Source organism: Coffea eugenioides, chromosome 2 (genome assembly GCF_003713205.1).
Source record: "Coffea eugenioides isolate CCC68of chromosome 2, Ceug_1.0, whole genome shotgun sequence".
Lineage (NCBI taxonomy): Eukaryota > Viridiplantae > Streptophyta > Magnoliopsida > Gentianales > Rubiaceae > Coffea > Coffea eugenioides.
In genome coordinates, this window is record NC_040036.1 from 31,568,518 (window position 1) to 31,582,983 (window position 14,466).

Below are 14,466 nucleotides of genomic sequence, written 5' to 3' on the forward strand. Positions count from 1 at the left end.
GAAATTACATGAAATGAACCACTAAAAACCACATAGATGCACCTCTACTTTCGTGAGTGTACTCCCTATGTTTAGCACTTCTTGAACTAGTGTTAAATCTCAATTTCCATTGCAGAAACAACACCTTAGATAATCACAATCAATGGTACCAGATTAATCATGATTTAAAGAGCCAAAGTGCTAAATAACTTGCTCAAATCCTAGCAATCAAATAACCAAATAATAAACACTAACAATTATAGAAAGTTCAACCAAACCCAAGGTATAAACTTTAGAAACACATAATGAACACAAAATCCAGAACTTGTATATTAACTAAAATTGGAATCAAATACAAAAGATAAAGAATTTAGAAGGAATACAACCCTTGTCACATGAGCTTTCTTCCTTGCCTTCTTCATCCTCCATCCTCATCCTAATCTAGATAATAAACAAGAATGGAAAAGCTACACTACTCTATACTAAGCTAAACTAACACTAGAGAGATGAAAGAGCTACATTTCTGCAGCTTCCAGCTTTCTCCCGTAGCTCACTCTCTATATTTTTCTGCTATGGACTCCCCATCTCCTCTTTGCAATGAATTTGGCTCTTTTATGATGAAAGGTGGTCAAGGAATGAAGCTTTACACTTTCTCCTTACAGCTGGTAATGTTTCTCACATGTCTAGCATCCATGTGAGTTGGTGGAGGTGAAATTGAGTTTTACGCGTACAGAGCAGCCTTTTCTGACCACAATCCGGCCAGGAATCCGGCCACAAATCCGGCCAAATTCAGGCCGGATTGCTACAGTAAATCTGGGCTGCTACAGTGATCCGAGCTGCTACAGTACCTCGGATCCGTATGGATCCGAGCTCGGTTCCACTAACCCAGAAACAACCGAGGGTTCGGATGAATAGTGGATCCGAGTGTGGATCACTTGCTCTGTTTTTGGCCCAACTTCAACCAATCTTTTCTTGATGTTAGAGGCTGAACCAGCTCATGTCTAAAACACGAAAGTTGTAGCCTTTTGAGTTATCTTTCTAATGCATCAAGAATCACCTCATTTGGATCTGTGTAGGCTGAGATATGACTGAAATACCCTTGCCTGCTCCATGCCTTGTTCCAGTTTCGACCAATAGCAATTGACTCTGTACTTCGGCCTTTTGACCTGGAAAACCTTCAAACTGGATTCAGATGTCTTCACCAAAGTTGTAGATCTATCTCTTATCTTCAAATGGGTTCAAGAATCATCCCAATCCGATCATTGTAGCTCAAGTTATAGCCGAAATACGAAAATGTGTCAAAACTGTCAAAATACACAAAATTCAAGTAAAAAGTGATAAAAACCTCATTTAATTGAACAAAAGCATTTTATACCAATTATAGCCAAAATGAATCATTTTCTTCCAATAATATACCCAAAGTGACTAAAAATAATATAAAATATCATACAATTATTACGTAAATTAGTCACTTATCAATACTCTTTGATGAGGAGTTATTTGATCCTCAGTGTCTTAGTACACTTTTGTAAAGGACAAGTTGAGCCCTTGCTCATACATTGTATTTCTCTATTAGTAAAAATAGAAAATCCTATCGTTTCCGAAAAAAAAAAGATATCTCTTAGGTCTAGCTTTGCATCCATATAGAAGCATCCAAATATGATAAATTTAGATATTAAATTAGGAAAATTTTTGACTAAATCTCATATCTAGCCTTGGTTAGGTTGAAAAATTGCCTTAAATTTGGATCAATCAAATCTTTGTCTTCCCTTTCTTCAACCGTGACTCCCGAACTCTTTTATCTTATTTTCAAAAACCTAAAATCGTCTAGAAGGGTTTTATTTGTTTTCATTTAATATATATATATTTATATATTTTGAGTGATTTGGTACACCTAAACTCGATATCAAATGGCGACTCTCTTTTTCCAAAAATCCTTTTTAAACTAATATTTTGGATCCAAACTATCGCATTCTCTAAATCCCATTTTAGGCCTTTTTTATTTATTTTCTAAAATCGAAAAACTCATTTTTAAACACCTTTTCATTTATTTCAAAAAATGGGGCACGACATTGACACTTTGTTGAAAAAGTAAGGGACTCTCCTAAATAATCTGCCACTATTTTCATCGAACAACATGGAAAGAGCCATCCCCACACTTTTGACACTTTGTTGAATAAGTAATTGACTCTCCTAAATAATCTGCGACTATCCTAAATAATCTAAGATAATGGAACACTAAGGGTGTGTTTGATTAAACTGAAATCTAAAATCTGAATCTATTAAGTTATTGAATTGTTAAATATTAAATCTAATACATTTGAGTGTATGTCACATTCAGTGATAAGTGAATAGCTTATTATTTATTTTTGGGAGCATGTTTTGCCTAGAAAATTCAGTGCTACTTAATTAATTCAAATGTTCAATTTTTTATTATCAAACGTATCTCAACACATTACTATATAAATCTATTAAGTTTAAATGTTGAATGGGATTATCAAACAGGGCCTAAGACACTTTGTTGAAAAAGTAAGGGACTCCCTAAATAATCTAGGATAATGGGACACTAAGACACTTACTCTAACATGGAAAGAGCCATCCCCACACTTTGACACTTTGTTGAAAAAGTAAGGGATTCTCCTAAATAATCTGCCACTATCCTAAATAATTTAGGATAATGGGACATCAAGACATTTTGTTGAAAAAGTAAGGGATTAGGGGATAATGGGACACTAAGACACTTTGTTGAAAAGGTTAGGGATTCTCCTAAATAATCTAGGATAATGGAACACTAAGACACTTTGTTGAAAAAGAATGAGACTCTACTAAATAATGCAGGATAATGGGAGACAGTTTAAACGTTATTGAATGATTAACATATGTGCACATATAATCATTTTTGCTGGCATACACGCACATTTGAAAAAAAAGAGTACGAATAAAAAATTTGTTATGAACTTAGCACTTTCGCCAGCTAGTGTTATTCCTGCTACCGGAGATTACAATCATTATAGAATTTCATCGTAAATCTACACTTGCAAAAAATCCTATTTGCATAAAAAAAATCATGTGCACAAAGTAAGATATAATCCCATGTGCACAGAAAAATCCATGTGCACAAAATAAGACATACATATAATGGGAAAAAATAGGATTTTGATGCCAAATCGCAAAACTTGTCGAAAACCATCAAATTATATTTTCTAAAAGATAAAAAGTAAAATATACGGTGCTAAGAATATGATGGTTTGAATTTCAAACAAGAACATCTTCAAACAATGAAAGCGTGAGATGATCATCCTGCAACAGTGAAAGAGTGGCATGATAAGAATTTAGGACAAATTACATTTTATCCCCTTGTGGTTTAGTTTTTCAACATAACCCTCCTATGGTTTCAAAAGTTATACATAATCTCCTCATGATTTGAATTAAAGTGTCAAAGTGTCGTAACGGAACTTTTAAAAATGTCGAAATTACCCTTATAAACACATGACACACTAACCCCGTATGATTTTATGATTCACTAAATAACTTCCTTATAGTTTAATATTTTACCATAAAACCCCCTTATGATTTCCAAAATATACACATAACTCCCCTTGGTTAATAAATAATTTTTAATTTTACATAAGGGTATTTTTGACATTTTAGGTGATTCCGTTATGAATGATCATTCTATCACTTTGACACTTTAATTCAAATCATGAAGGAATTATGTATAGCTTTTGAAATCATGAGGGAGTTATGTAAAAAAACACTAAATCACGGGAAGGTAAAGTATAATTTGCCCAAGAATTTGTTTTCCTTGACATCTTTTTAAGAGAAAAATGACAAACTTGTATATCCAGAAAGTCACCTTTTGTAATCTATTTACTAAAACAGTCGAAATGATTCATGAAAGCCCATCTCGTATCTTGTACTCAAATAAGAAGTTATGTTGAATTTGTTGAAGCATTTCCAAATGAAAATTCATCTAATTAAAAACGTTACCAAACAAATCGTCACATCAATTACAAAATGACAAATGACATCATTGAAACCTATAAACACAAAGGATTAAGGTTGAGGTTCGAGGAACAATTAATAAAGATGAAAAAAAGCTAAAATGGTTCATGTAACCAAAAATAGAAAATTTACTAGGAAATAGTTCCTTTATTCCATTGAGTCAAATGAATCGATTACAAAAAACCAACAACAATGGTTTATAAAACAATATCATATTTTGATTGTTTGTATCGATATCCAGACATCATGCCCTAACACACCTTTATTACATTCCTCCCCACTCCTCCATTTCTCAATATCTCCTTCACCCCTGAAACTAATTGTTTAGCAATTAATTTAGTGCCTGTAGTAGGCAAAGAAGGACACGAGGGAGGCACCGACAACGGTTCCAACGGCGGGCAATGCAGCATAGGCACTGTTGGCTGCTTCTGGTGCAGGTGCGGGTGCCTGGCTCTCAGCCAAGACTGCGCTCACGGAGGCAGCGGCCACAAGGACTGCACAAGCGATCTTCTTCATCTCCATTTTTTTTGGGGTTTTTTTAAGGCAGTTGAAGGGCAAGAACCTCAAAGAATTTTGAGAATAGTTACCCAACCTTGCCCCTTTCGGTTGAAAATATGCCTGTGCTTCTGATGCTCTTGATGCTGGATGCTCTTGCTTGGCTTTCTTCCTTCGTTAATGGAAGCCATTTATAGGTGTGGTTTTGGACTTTGTTGGAATAAATGTGTGGTGATTTGCAGGTAAAGTAGTTGTTTCCACGAGGACAGGAGATGTTTAAGCTACTCCCTTGAATGGTTCTTTATATAAGTGGTTTGAAAACAAGTAGGAGAAGTAGGAGGTTGTTTAGGGTATTTGTTGTTGCACCTAAACTAATTATGCTCTATATGTACTTTTGGTATGAGATTGTTTAATATCTATAGCCTTTAATAAAAGGGAAAACCTTATTATAAACGATATATGATTTATAGGATGAATATAAACTAAAAGATTATCCACTTCTTAATTACTTGTTTCTATCACACAGAGATATCTTGTTTCAAAACTAAGGATAAATTTAAACTAAAAGATGATCCACTTTTAAATTATTTGTGTCTGTCACATAGAGATATCCCGTTTCAAAATTACTTTTCTGTAGGTGAATTGTTATAAAAAATAGTTAAGAAACGCAAGGCATAGGTGGAAAAAGGGTATATATTTTACGTGAGTCTAGGAGACTAAGGCATTAGAGACAAGGGATGAGATGACAATATGCTTACCTTGATGTTTTGATTTTTACTCAGCCAAGCCTTTTTTTAAACATTTTTTTAATTGTAAATATGATATGCGCATCTAGATTTGACCAATTAGTGATGTCCTTTCCAATTCGTGATCTTCTAAGAAGGTAAAGATCCAAAACAAAACAGAATTCCAATGTGAGTAGGGATTTTAAAAAAAAAAAAAATTTTGACAGATTATCTTAAGTACTAATATTTGTCCTTTCATTTATTTATAGGCTTAGTGCTTCCAACTATGCATCGGCACCTCTCGCACGGTAATTTATATGTGATGACTTGTCCATGACACCACAATTTTTGAAGCTTAATGTTATATAAAGAGAGAGCAATTGAAACCTTAATTAAAAAATATAGTGCAATTATCCAATAAATATTATAGAAGGTATTCATACTCTGTTTTGCACGAAAATGTGCTAATACATACACGGGAAATCGTGTACACTTTAGGATGTAATTTATTATATTTTTTTGTCATAAAAAGCTAAAAATTGTAGCCTTTTTTTTTTTTATTGAATTAGCCTCAAAAGAAAAGAAGGACTTTGATCTTCTATACTGATATCAGAAAACATTAAATACAAAATTTTGCATCAAATATACTTCAAAAACATGGCGCGTCTCCTGTTTCAGTTTCATGATCAATATATACCTCCCCTTCTGTTTCAATAAATATCTCCCCTTCTGTTTCAACATAATTTAATGATCAATTATATACCTTCCCTTCTGTTTCAATTTCATGATCAATATATGCCTCCCTCTATCTAGAATGGTTTGGATGGATTTTAAATTTTTTATCAAATTCTTCAATCCAAATAACTAGAATGATTTGGGTAATAATAGTTTTTTAAAGAATTTGAGTTAGGGCCCACGCCGGTAAGGGTGTGCAAAGTTGAAAAATTTCGATTTACCGACCGATTTCGAATTAAATTCGGAATTTCGAATTCGATAATTTGGAATAGAATTCAGTAATTCTGATTTCGAATTGGTTGAAATCGGGTCGAATTCGAAAATATAATTTCGATTTCATTTTATAATATATATATAATATAATATTTTTTAACAATAAAGTACTACTAATCGGAATAAAAAAAGAATAGATAAGGCTCGCAAAGGTTACTTAAAGCCCAATTGAAGGAAGACGGCTTGGGCAATTCTAGAATCAACTCCGCAGTCTTCAGAATCCGGAGATTTCGTTCGAGCCAAAGCCAGATGGCTTTTTCCCTGATAGCCTCTCAGACCTTAATCCTCCGAAATCTACCGTTATTTCTCCGAACAACCTCACCGCTGCCTATCCTCTGCGGCTTTCCTTCTCCCTAGCAAACCCTAAAAGGCCGGCAATAATTGCCAAAAGCTCTGGTTACCAGAACCCCGCTCTATCTTTGCTCACCAGTTCAACTCGGACGGTGACTACACTGTTGGCTCTCGCTCTAACGGCCTCCAAGGTTCTCAATTTGGGCCTGCAATTGAAGGGCTTTCATGGCCTACCGGAGCCTTTAGTCCACTCCGCCGGCCCGGCTTTTTTCGCCACAATTGGGGATGCATCCACTGGAACTTTGAACACCGTTCACCGCGGTTGCAGCCGGGATGGCAAAATGGCTGGATATATACAACGGGGTTTTGATGGTTAGGGTTTTGCTGAGCTGGTTCCCCAATATACCTTGGGAAAGCAGGTTTTTGAATTCGGTGAATTTGGAATTCACCGAAATTCGGAATCGAATTGGATAAGTGACTAATTTACGCAATAATTGAATGACATTTTATGTTATTTTTAGTCACTTTGGTTATATTATTAGAAGAAAATGAATAATTTTGGCTATAATTGAGGAAAAATGTCTTAAGTGATTTAATGAGGTTTTTATCACTTTTTACTTGCATTTTGTGCATTTTTGACAGCTTTGACACATTTTAGTATTTCGGCTATAACTTGAGCTACAGTAATCGGATTGAGATGATTCTTGAATCAATTTGAATATAAGAAATAGATCTACAACTTTGTTGAAGACATCAAAATCCAGTTTGAAGGTTTTCTAGGTCAAAAAGCCGAATTACAGTAGCCAATTTCTATTGGTCAAAGCTGAAACAGGGCAGTGAGCAGTCAAGGGTATTTTAGTCATTTCTCAGCCTACACAAATCCAAATGAGCTGATTCATCATGCATTGGAAAGCTAACTCAAAGAGTTACAAGTTTTATGTTTTGGTCAAGAGTTAAATCAGCTTCTATCATCAAGAAAAGTTTAGTTAAAGTTGAGGCAAAATTGGAGCGGAGCTGGAAATTGAATAGAAATTGCACAAAAAGGTCACTGTATCAATTCGGCGGAACTTGGATGGATTTATGGCCAGATTTCTGGCCCGATTGTGGTTAGAAAAGTTTGTTCTTTACGCGGACAACTTGATTTCACCTCTAATAAGTCACATGTAATGCTAGACATGTGACAAACATTTTGCAGCTGTAAAAGGGAGGTGTAAACCTCATTCCTTGACTACCTTTTACCTTTATATAGCAAAAAACTTGCAAGATTCAAGAAGATCATACGGGAGAAAGCTTGAAGTCTGCAGAAATGTAGCTCTTCCATTTTCTGAGTGTTAGATTAGTTTAGTATAGAGTAGTAGTTCATCCATCTTGTTTATTAGCTAGAGGAAGAGGAGGTTGGAGGATGAAGAAGGCAAGGAGATGAACTCATGTGACAAGGGTTACATTTCTTTCCAATTCTTTATCTTTTGTACTTAATTCCAAGTTTGGTTAATATACAAGTCTGGATTTTATGTTATTTATGTGTCTCTAAAGTTTATGCCTTGGGTTTGGTTGAACTTCCTATGATTGTTAATGTTTATTATTTGGCTATTTGATTGCTATGATTTGAGCAAGTTATTTAGCACTTTAGCTCTTTAAAATCATGATTAATCTGGTACCATTGATTGTGATTATCTAAGGTGTTGTTTCTGCAATGAAAATTGAGATTTAACACTGGTTCAAGAAGTGTTAAACACAGGGAGTACACTCACGAGAGTAGAGGTGCACCTATGTGATTTTAGTGATTCATTTCATATAATTTCACAGAAAAAATGAACTTGTAGCTAATTTCATAACCATGAGAATAGGTTTGGATTAGTTATGAGTATAATTAACTCACTACGAAAGTAGGATTCATATGCATAAGGAAATTACACCATAGCTAGCCAAGATAGTAGTTCCCAATGATCCAAAAATAGCACTTGCATGAGTAGTTAGGGATACCATAACCTAAGGAGCTTTCATTTGTTATTTTGCATAGGTTCAGTAGGATTCATTTCTTATAATTCATTGATAGTCTAAATAATAGAGAAGTTTTAGTAATGCTGGTAATTGTTCAATCTTCCTCGTGGGATCGATCCGATATATACCCTAAACTACTAATTTGACCTGTATACTTACAGTCAAACGGGTGTAAATCGGATTTTAACTTGTACGTATATCAAAACCCCGTCAGAAGTCGAAATCGGAACTGGCCATTTCGAATTCGAAATCGGTCGGGAAAATCCATGTCAAATTTTTGAAAAATTCCGATTTCAAACTTCCGATTTACCGATTTCGAATTCGATGCACACCCCTACACGCCGGAGTAAAATTAAGGAGAATCAGGAAAGCATGGCTTTACTTATAGAGAACAAAATTAGAACTTGAGTATTAATTGTTTAATTACACAAAAGCCTGTGACTAGAGTTAATTATTAGTTTGGAAGAAGATAATAATGGGTGAGTATGTATTCTCAATTACCTCACCAATCTCAGGATGTATTGAATAAAAAGAATATTGCATATACTAGCTATTGAGTTGACAATATTGCCTAACAGCAACCTTGAAACCCACTTGATTGTGTGTTAATTTTTCTTTCTGACCTAGTGATCAACAATGAACTAAGGAATCCTACTAATCCGGGTTCGAATCTCTCTTGGGACATTTGCCCGTCGCATAGGGTTTGCCTAGTGCATCTTATCCCTCCGTGTGGTTGACGGGCTATTGCGCGGGACGGGGTTTACCTAGTGTACACTCTCGAATAGTGACTGTGGGTTCCTTGTCTACAAAAAAAAAAAATGAACTTAAGGAAATAGAAAAACTTGTTAAGTCGTTTTCTCATTATTTTCTGTTATGATTGCAATGGAGGAAGAATGATGGACCTTGTAATAAATAAAACCAAAATTCGATTTTACTACACAAAAGTTTTAGGGAAACTTCCTCAAAACAATTTTATAAAAAAAAATGAAAACTACCCTTCAACCCAAAAAGAAAAAAAGACCCTTCATGCATAATTAGTAACTCTCAAGATTTTGGAGATTTCCCCATATTGGCGAAAAAGGAAAAAGAAAAATAGAAAGTAGTAGTAGCTTTGCTCTTGTTAAAGGGGGATTTTCATTACATTTTTTTTTTCACGCAATACAGGATTGTAAGTCCAATGTCTATATCCAATGGCTTGTCATAACAATGCTCAATTTCGAGCATCCCCAATGCTTGTATATCTTGATTACTTCATACAATTTGTCACCTTCAATGAGCTTTTATTTTTATTTTTTATTTTTAATGAGTATCAAAACATACACGGGTGGCTTTGGCATCAGGAGGAAAGCATTATACAGACATAGTGAGGGAAGCTCAGCTGAACGCTGATCTTCCTATTGTAATATGTGTGGACGCCAAGGGATTGCCATTGGAACCTGATAATTTGCACCTCACCACCCCTGCCCAAGGCAGCCTGGGAGGCATGCTTTCTGATGCTTTTCTTTCCAACTTGGTAGGCGGACTCACTAGCTGAGCTAAAGAATCATTTTCATGAAATAGACACATGAACAAATGGATAAATAAACTTAAGTAGAAGTTCTTAAAATTAACTTCGGTAGAACAGTTCCAATTGTTTATATTGAATTTGTCTTGTTTGAGTTTTTCGTTGATGTACCCTTTTAAGATGTAAAAATGCTGCACATTTCAATCCCCCAAATTCTTATACGACAAATAGTCCTTGGAAGAACTGTTGCTTCATCTCCTTGTTTCACTATTCAAAGCAATGTCAAATCGTACCATAATGTTCTAATTAGATTAGGGTATATCATTAGTTGATTGTTTGTATCGATATCCAGACATCATGCCCTAACACACCTTTATTACATTCCTACCCACTCCTCCATTTCTCAATATCTCCTTCGCCCCTGAAACTAATTGTTTACAATTAATTTAGTGCATGTAGTAGGCAAAGAAGGACACGAGGGAGGCACCGACAACGGTTCCAACGGCGGGCAATGCAGCATAGGCACTGTTGGCTGCTTCTGGTGCAGGTGCGGGTGCCTGGCTCTCAGCCAAGACTGCGCTCACGGAGGCAGCGGCCACAAGGACTGCACAAGCGATCTTCTTCATCTCCATTTTTTTTGGGTTTTTTTAAGGCAGTTGATGGGCAAGAACCTCAAATAATTTTGAGAATAGTTACCCAACCTTGCCCCTTTCGGTTGAAAATATGCCTGTGCTTCTGATGCTCTTGATGCTGGATGCTCTTGCTTGGCTTTCTTCCTTCGTTAATGGAAGCAATTTATAGGTGTGGTTTTGGACTTTGTTGGAATAAATGTGTGGTGATTTGCTGGTAAAGTAGTTGTTTCCACGAGGACAGGAGATGTTTAAGCTACTCCCTTGAATGGTTCTTTATATAAGTGGTTTGAAAACAAGTAGGAGAAGTAGGAGGTTGTTTAGGGTATTTGTTGTTACACCTAAACTAATTATGCTCTATGTACTTTTGGTATGAGATTGTTTAATATCTATAGCCTTTAATAAAAGGGAAAACCTTATTATAAACGATATATGATTTATAGGATGAATATAAACTAAAAGATTATCCACTTCTTAATTACTTGTTTCTATCACATAGAGATATCTTGTTTCAAAACTAAGGATAAATTTAAACTAAAAGATGATCCATTTTTTAATTATTTGTGTCTATCACATAGAGATATCCCGTTTCAAAATTACTTTTCTGTAGGTGAATTGTTTTAAAAAATAGTTAAGAAACGTAAGGCATAGGTGGAAAAAGGGTATATATTTTACGTGAGTCTAGGAGACTAGGGCATTAGAGGCAAGGGATGAGATGACAATATGCTTACCTTGATGTTTTGATGTTTACTCAGCCAAGCCTTTTTTTAAACATTTTTTTATTTGTAAATATGATATGCGCATCTAGATTTGACCAATTAGTGATGTCCTTTCCAATTCGTGATCTTCTAAGATGGTAAAGATCCAAAACAAAACAGAATTCCAATGTGAGTAGGGATTTTTTAAAAAAAATTTTTGACAGATTATCTGAAGTGCTAATATTTGTCCTTTCATTTATTTATAGGCTTGGTGCTTCCAACTATGCATCGGCACCTCTCGCACGGTAATTTATATGTGATGACTTGTCCATGACACCACAATTTTTGAAGCTTAATGTTATATAAAGAGAGAGCAATTGAAACCTTAATTAAAAAATATAGTGCAATTATCCAATAAATATTATAGAAGGTATTCATACTCTGTTTTGCACGAAAATGTGCTAATACATACACGGGAAATCGTGTACACTTTAGGATGTAATTTATTATATTTTTTTGTCATAAAAAGCTAAAAATTGTGGCCTTTTTTTTTTATATTGAATTAGCCTCAAAAGAAAAGAAGGACTTTGATCTTCTATACTGATATCAGAAAACATTAAATACAAAATTTTGCATCAAATATACTTCAAAAACATGGCGCGTCTCCTGTTTCAGTTTCATGATCAATATATACCTCCCCTTCTGTTTCAATAAATATCTCCCCTTCTGTTTCAACATAATTTAATGATCAATTATATACCTTCCCTTCTGTTTCAATTTCATGATCAATATATGCCTCCCTCTATCTAGAATGGTTTGGATGGATTTTAAATTTTTTATCAAATTCTTCAATCCAAATAACTAGAATGATTTGGGTAATAATAGTTTTTTAAAGAATTTGAGTTAGGGCCCACGCCGGTAAGGGTGTGCAAAGTTGAAAAATTTCGATTTACCGACCGATTTCGAATTAAATTCGGAATTTCGAATTCGATAATTTGGAATAGAATTCAGTAATTCTGATTTCGAATTGGTTGAAATCGGGTCGAATTCGAAAATATAATTTCGATTTCATTTTATAATATATATATAATATAATATTTTTTAACAATAAAGTACTACTAATCGGAATAAAAAAAGAATAGATAAGGCTCGCAAAGGTTACTTAAAGCCCAATTGAAGGAAGACGGCTTGGGCAATTCTAGAATCAACTCCGCAGTCTTCAGAATCCGGAGATTTCGTTCGAGCCAAAGCCAGATGGCTTTTTCCCTGATAGCCTCTCAGACCTTAATCCTCCGAAAACCTACCGTTATTTCTCCGAACAACCTCACCGCTGCCTATCCTCTGCGGCTTTCCTTCTCCCTAGCAAACCCTAAAAGGCCGGCAATAATTGCCAAAAGCTCTGGTTACCAGAACCCCGCTCTATCTTTGCTCACCAGTTCAACTCGGACGGTGACTACACTGTTGGCTCTCGCTCTAACGGCCTCCAAGGTTCTCAATTTGGGCCTGCAATTGAAGGGCTTTCATGGCCTGCCGGAGCCTTTAGTCCACTCCGCCGGCCCGGTTTTTTTCGCCCCAATTGGGGATGCATCCACTGGAACTTTGAACACCGTTCACCGCGGTTGCAGCCGGGATGGCAAAATGGCTGGATATATACAACGGGGTTTTGGTGGTTAGGGTTTTGCTGAGCTGGTTCCCCAATATACCTTGGGAAAGCAGGTTTTTGAATTCGGTGAATTCGGAATTCACCGAAATTCGGAATCGAATTGGATAAGTGACTAATTTACGTAATAATTGAATGACATTTTATGTTATTTTTAGTCACTTTGGTTATATTGTTGGAAGAAAATGAATAATTTTGGCTATAATTGGGGAAAAATGTCTTAAGTGATTTAATGAGGTTTTTATCACTTTTTACTTGCATTTTGTGCATTTTTGATAGCTTTAACACATTTTAGTATTTCGGCTATAACTTGAGCTACAGTAATCGGATTGAGATGATTCTTGAATCAATTTGAATATAAGAATTGAAGACATCAAAATCCAGTTTGAAGGTTTTCTAGGTCAAAAAGCCGAATTACAGTAGCCAATTTCTATTGGTCGAAGTTGAAACAGGGCAGTGAGCAGTCAAGAGTATTTTAGTCATTTCTCAGGCTACACAAATCCAAATGAGGTGATTCTTCATGCATTGGAAAGCTAACTCAAAGAGTTACAAGTTTTATGTTTTGGTCAAGAGTTAAATTAGCTTCTATCATCAAGAAAAGTTTAGTTAAAGTTGAGGCAAAATTGGAGCGGAGCTGGAAATTGAATAGAAATTGCACAAAAAGGTCACTGTATCAATCCGGGCGGAACTTGGACAGATTTATGGCCCGATTATGGTTAGAAAAGTCTGTTCTTTACGCGGACAACTTGATTTCACCTCTAATAAGTCACATGTAATGCTAGACATGTGACAAACATTTTGCAGCTGTAAAAGGGAGGTGTAAACCTCATTCCTTGACTACCTTTTACCTTTATATAGCAAAAAACTTGCAAGATTCAAGAAGATCATACGGGAGAAAGCTTGAAGTCTGCAGAAATGTAGCTCTTCCATTTTCTGAGTGTTAGATTAGTTTAGTATAGAGTAGTAGTTCATCCATCTTGTTTATTAGCTAGAGGAAGAGGAGGTTGGAGGATGAAGAAGGCAAGGAGATGAACTCATGTGACAAGGGTTACATTTCTTTCCAATTCTTTATCTTTTGTACTTAATTCCAAGTTTGGTTAATATACAAGTCTGGATTTTATGTTATTTATGTGTCTCTAAAGTTTATGCCTTGGGTTTGGTTGAACTTCCTATGATTGTTAATGTTTATTATTTGGCTATTTGATTGCTATGATTTGAGCAAGTTATTTAGCACTTTAGCTCTTTAAAATCATGATTAATCTGGTACCATTGATTGTGATTATCTAAGGTGTTGTTTCTGCAATGAAAATTGAGATTTAACACTGGTTCAAGAAGTGTTAAACACAGGGAGTACACTCACGAGAGTAGAGGTGCACCTATGTGATTTTAGTGATTCATTTCATATAATTTCACAGAAAAAATGAACTTGTAGCTAATTTCATAACCATGAGAATAGGTTTGGATTAGTTAT

The 14,466-nt window shown here is 35.2% G+C and overlaps 2 protein-coding genes and 2 pseudogenes across 2 annotated transcripts; 2 read left to right on the forward strand and 2 right to left on the reverse strand.

Moving 5' to 3' along the window:
• Window positions 1-4,320: 4,320 nt before the first annotated feature.
• Window positions 4,321-4,506, reverse strand: LOC113760972 (arabinogalactan protein 23-like). Its single transcript, XM_027303745.1, has one exon. It carries the CDS (start codon window positions 4,504-4,506, stop codon window positions 4,321-4,323), a length of 186 nt encoding a protein of 61 aa, XP_027159546.1.
• Window positions 4,507-6,461: 1,955 nt separating this feature from the next.
• Window positions 6,462-6,977, forward strand: LOC113759483 (annotated as a pseudogene).
• Window positions 6,978-10,454: 3,477 nt separating this feature from the next.
• LOC113760969 (arabinogalactan protein 23-like) lies at window positions 10,455-10,640 on the reverse strand. Its single transcript, XM_027303743.1, has one exon. The coding sequence runs from the start codon at window positions 10,638-10,640 to the stop codon at window positions 10,455-10,457; it is 186 nt and encodes a 61-aa protein (XP_027159544.1).
• Window positions 10,641-12,589: 1,949 nt separating this feature from the next.
• Window positions 12,590-13,106, forward strand: LOC113759484 (annotated as a pseudogene).
• The last annotated feature ends 1,360 nt before the right edge of the window (window positions 13,107-14,466 follow it).

Excerpts from the sequence above, each read along its gene's own strand:
- LOC113760972 (XM_027303745.1), bottom strand. The coding sequence starts at position 4,506 with ATGGAGATGAAGAAGATCGCTTGTGCAGTCCTTGTGGCCGCTGCCTCC.
- LOC113760969 (XM_027303743.1), bottom strand. The coding sequence starts at position 10,640 with ATGGAGATGAAGAAGATCGCTTGTGCAGTCCTTGTGGCCGCTGCCTCC.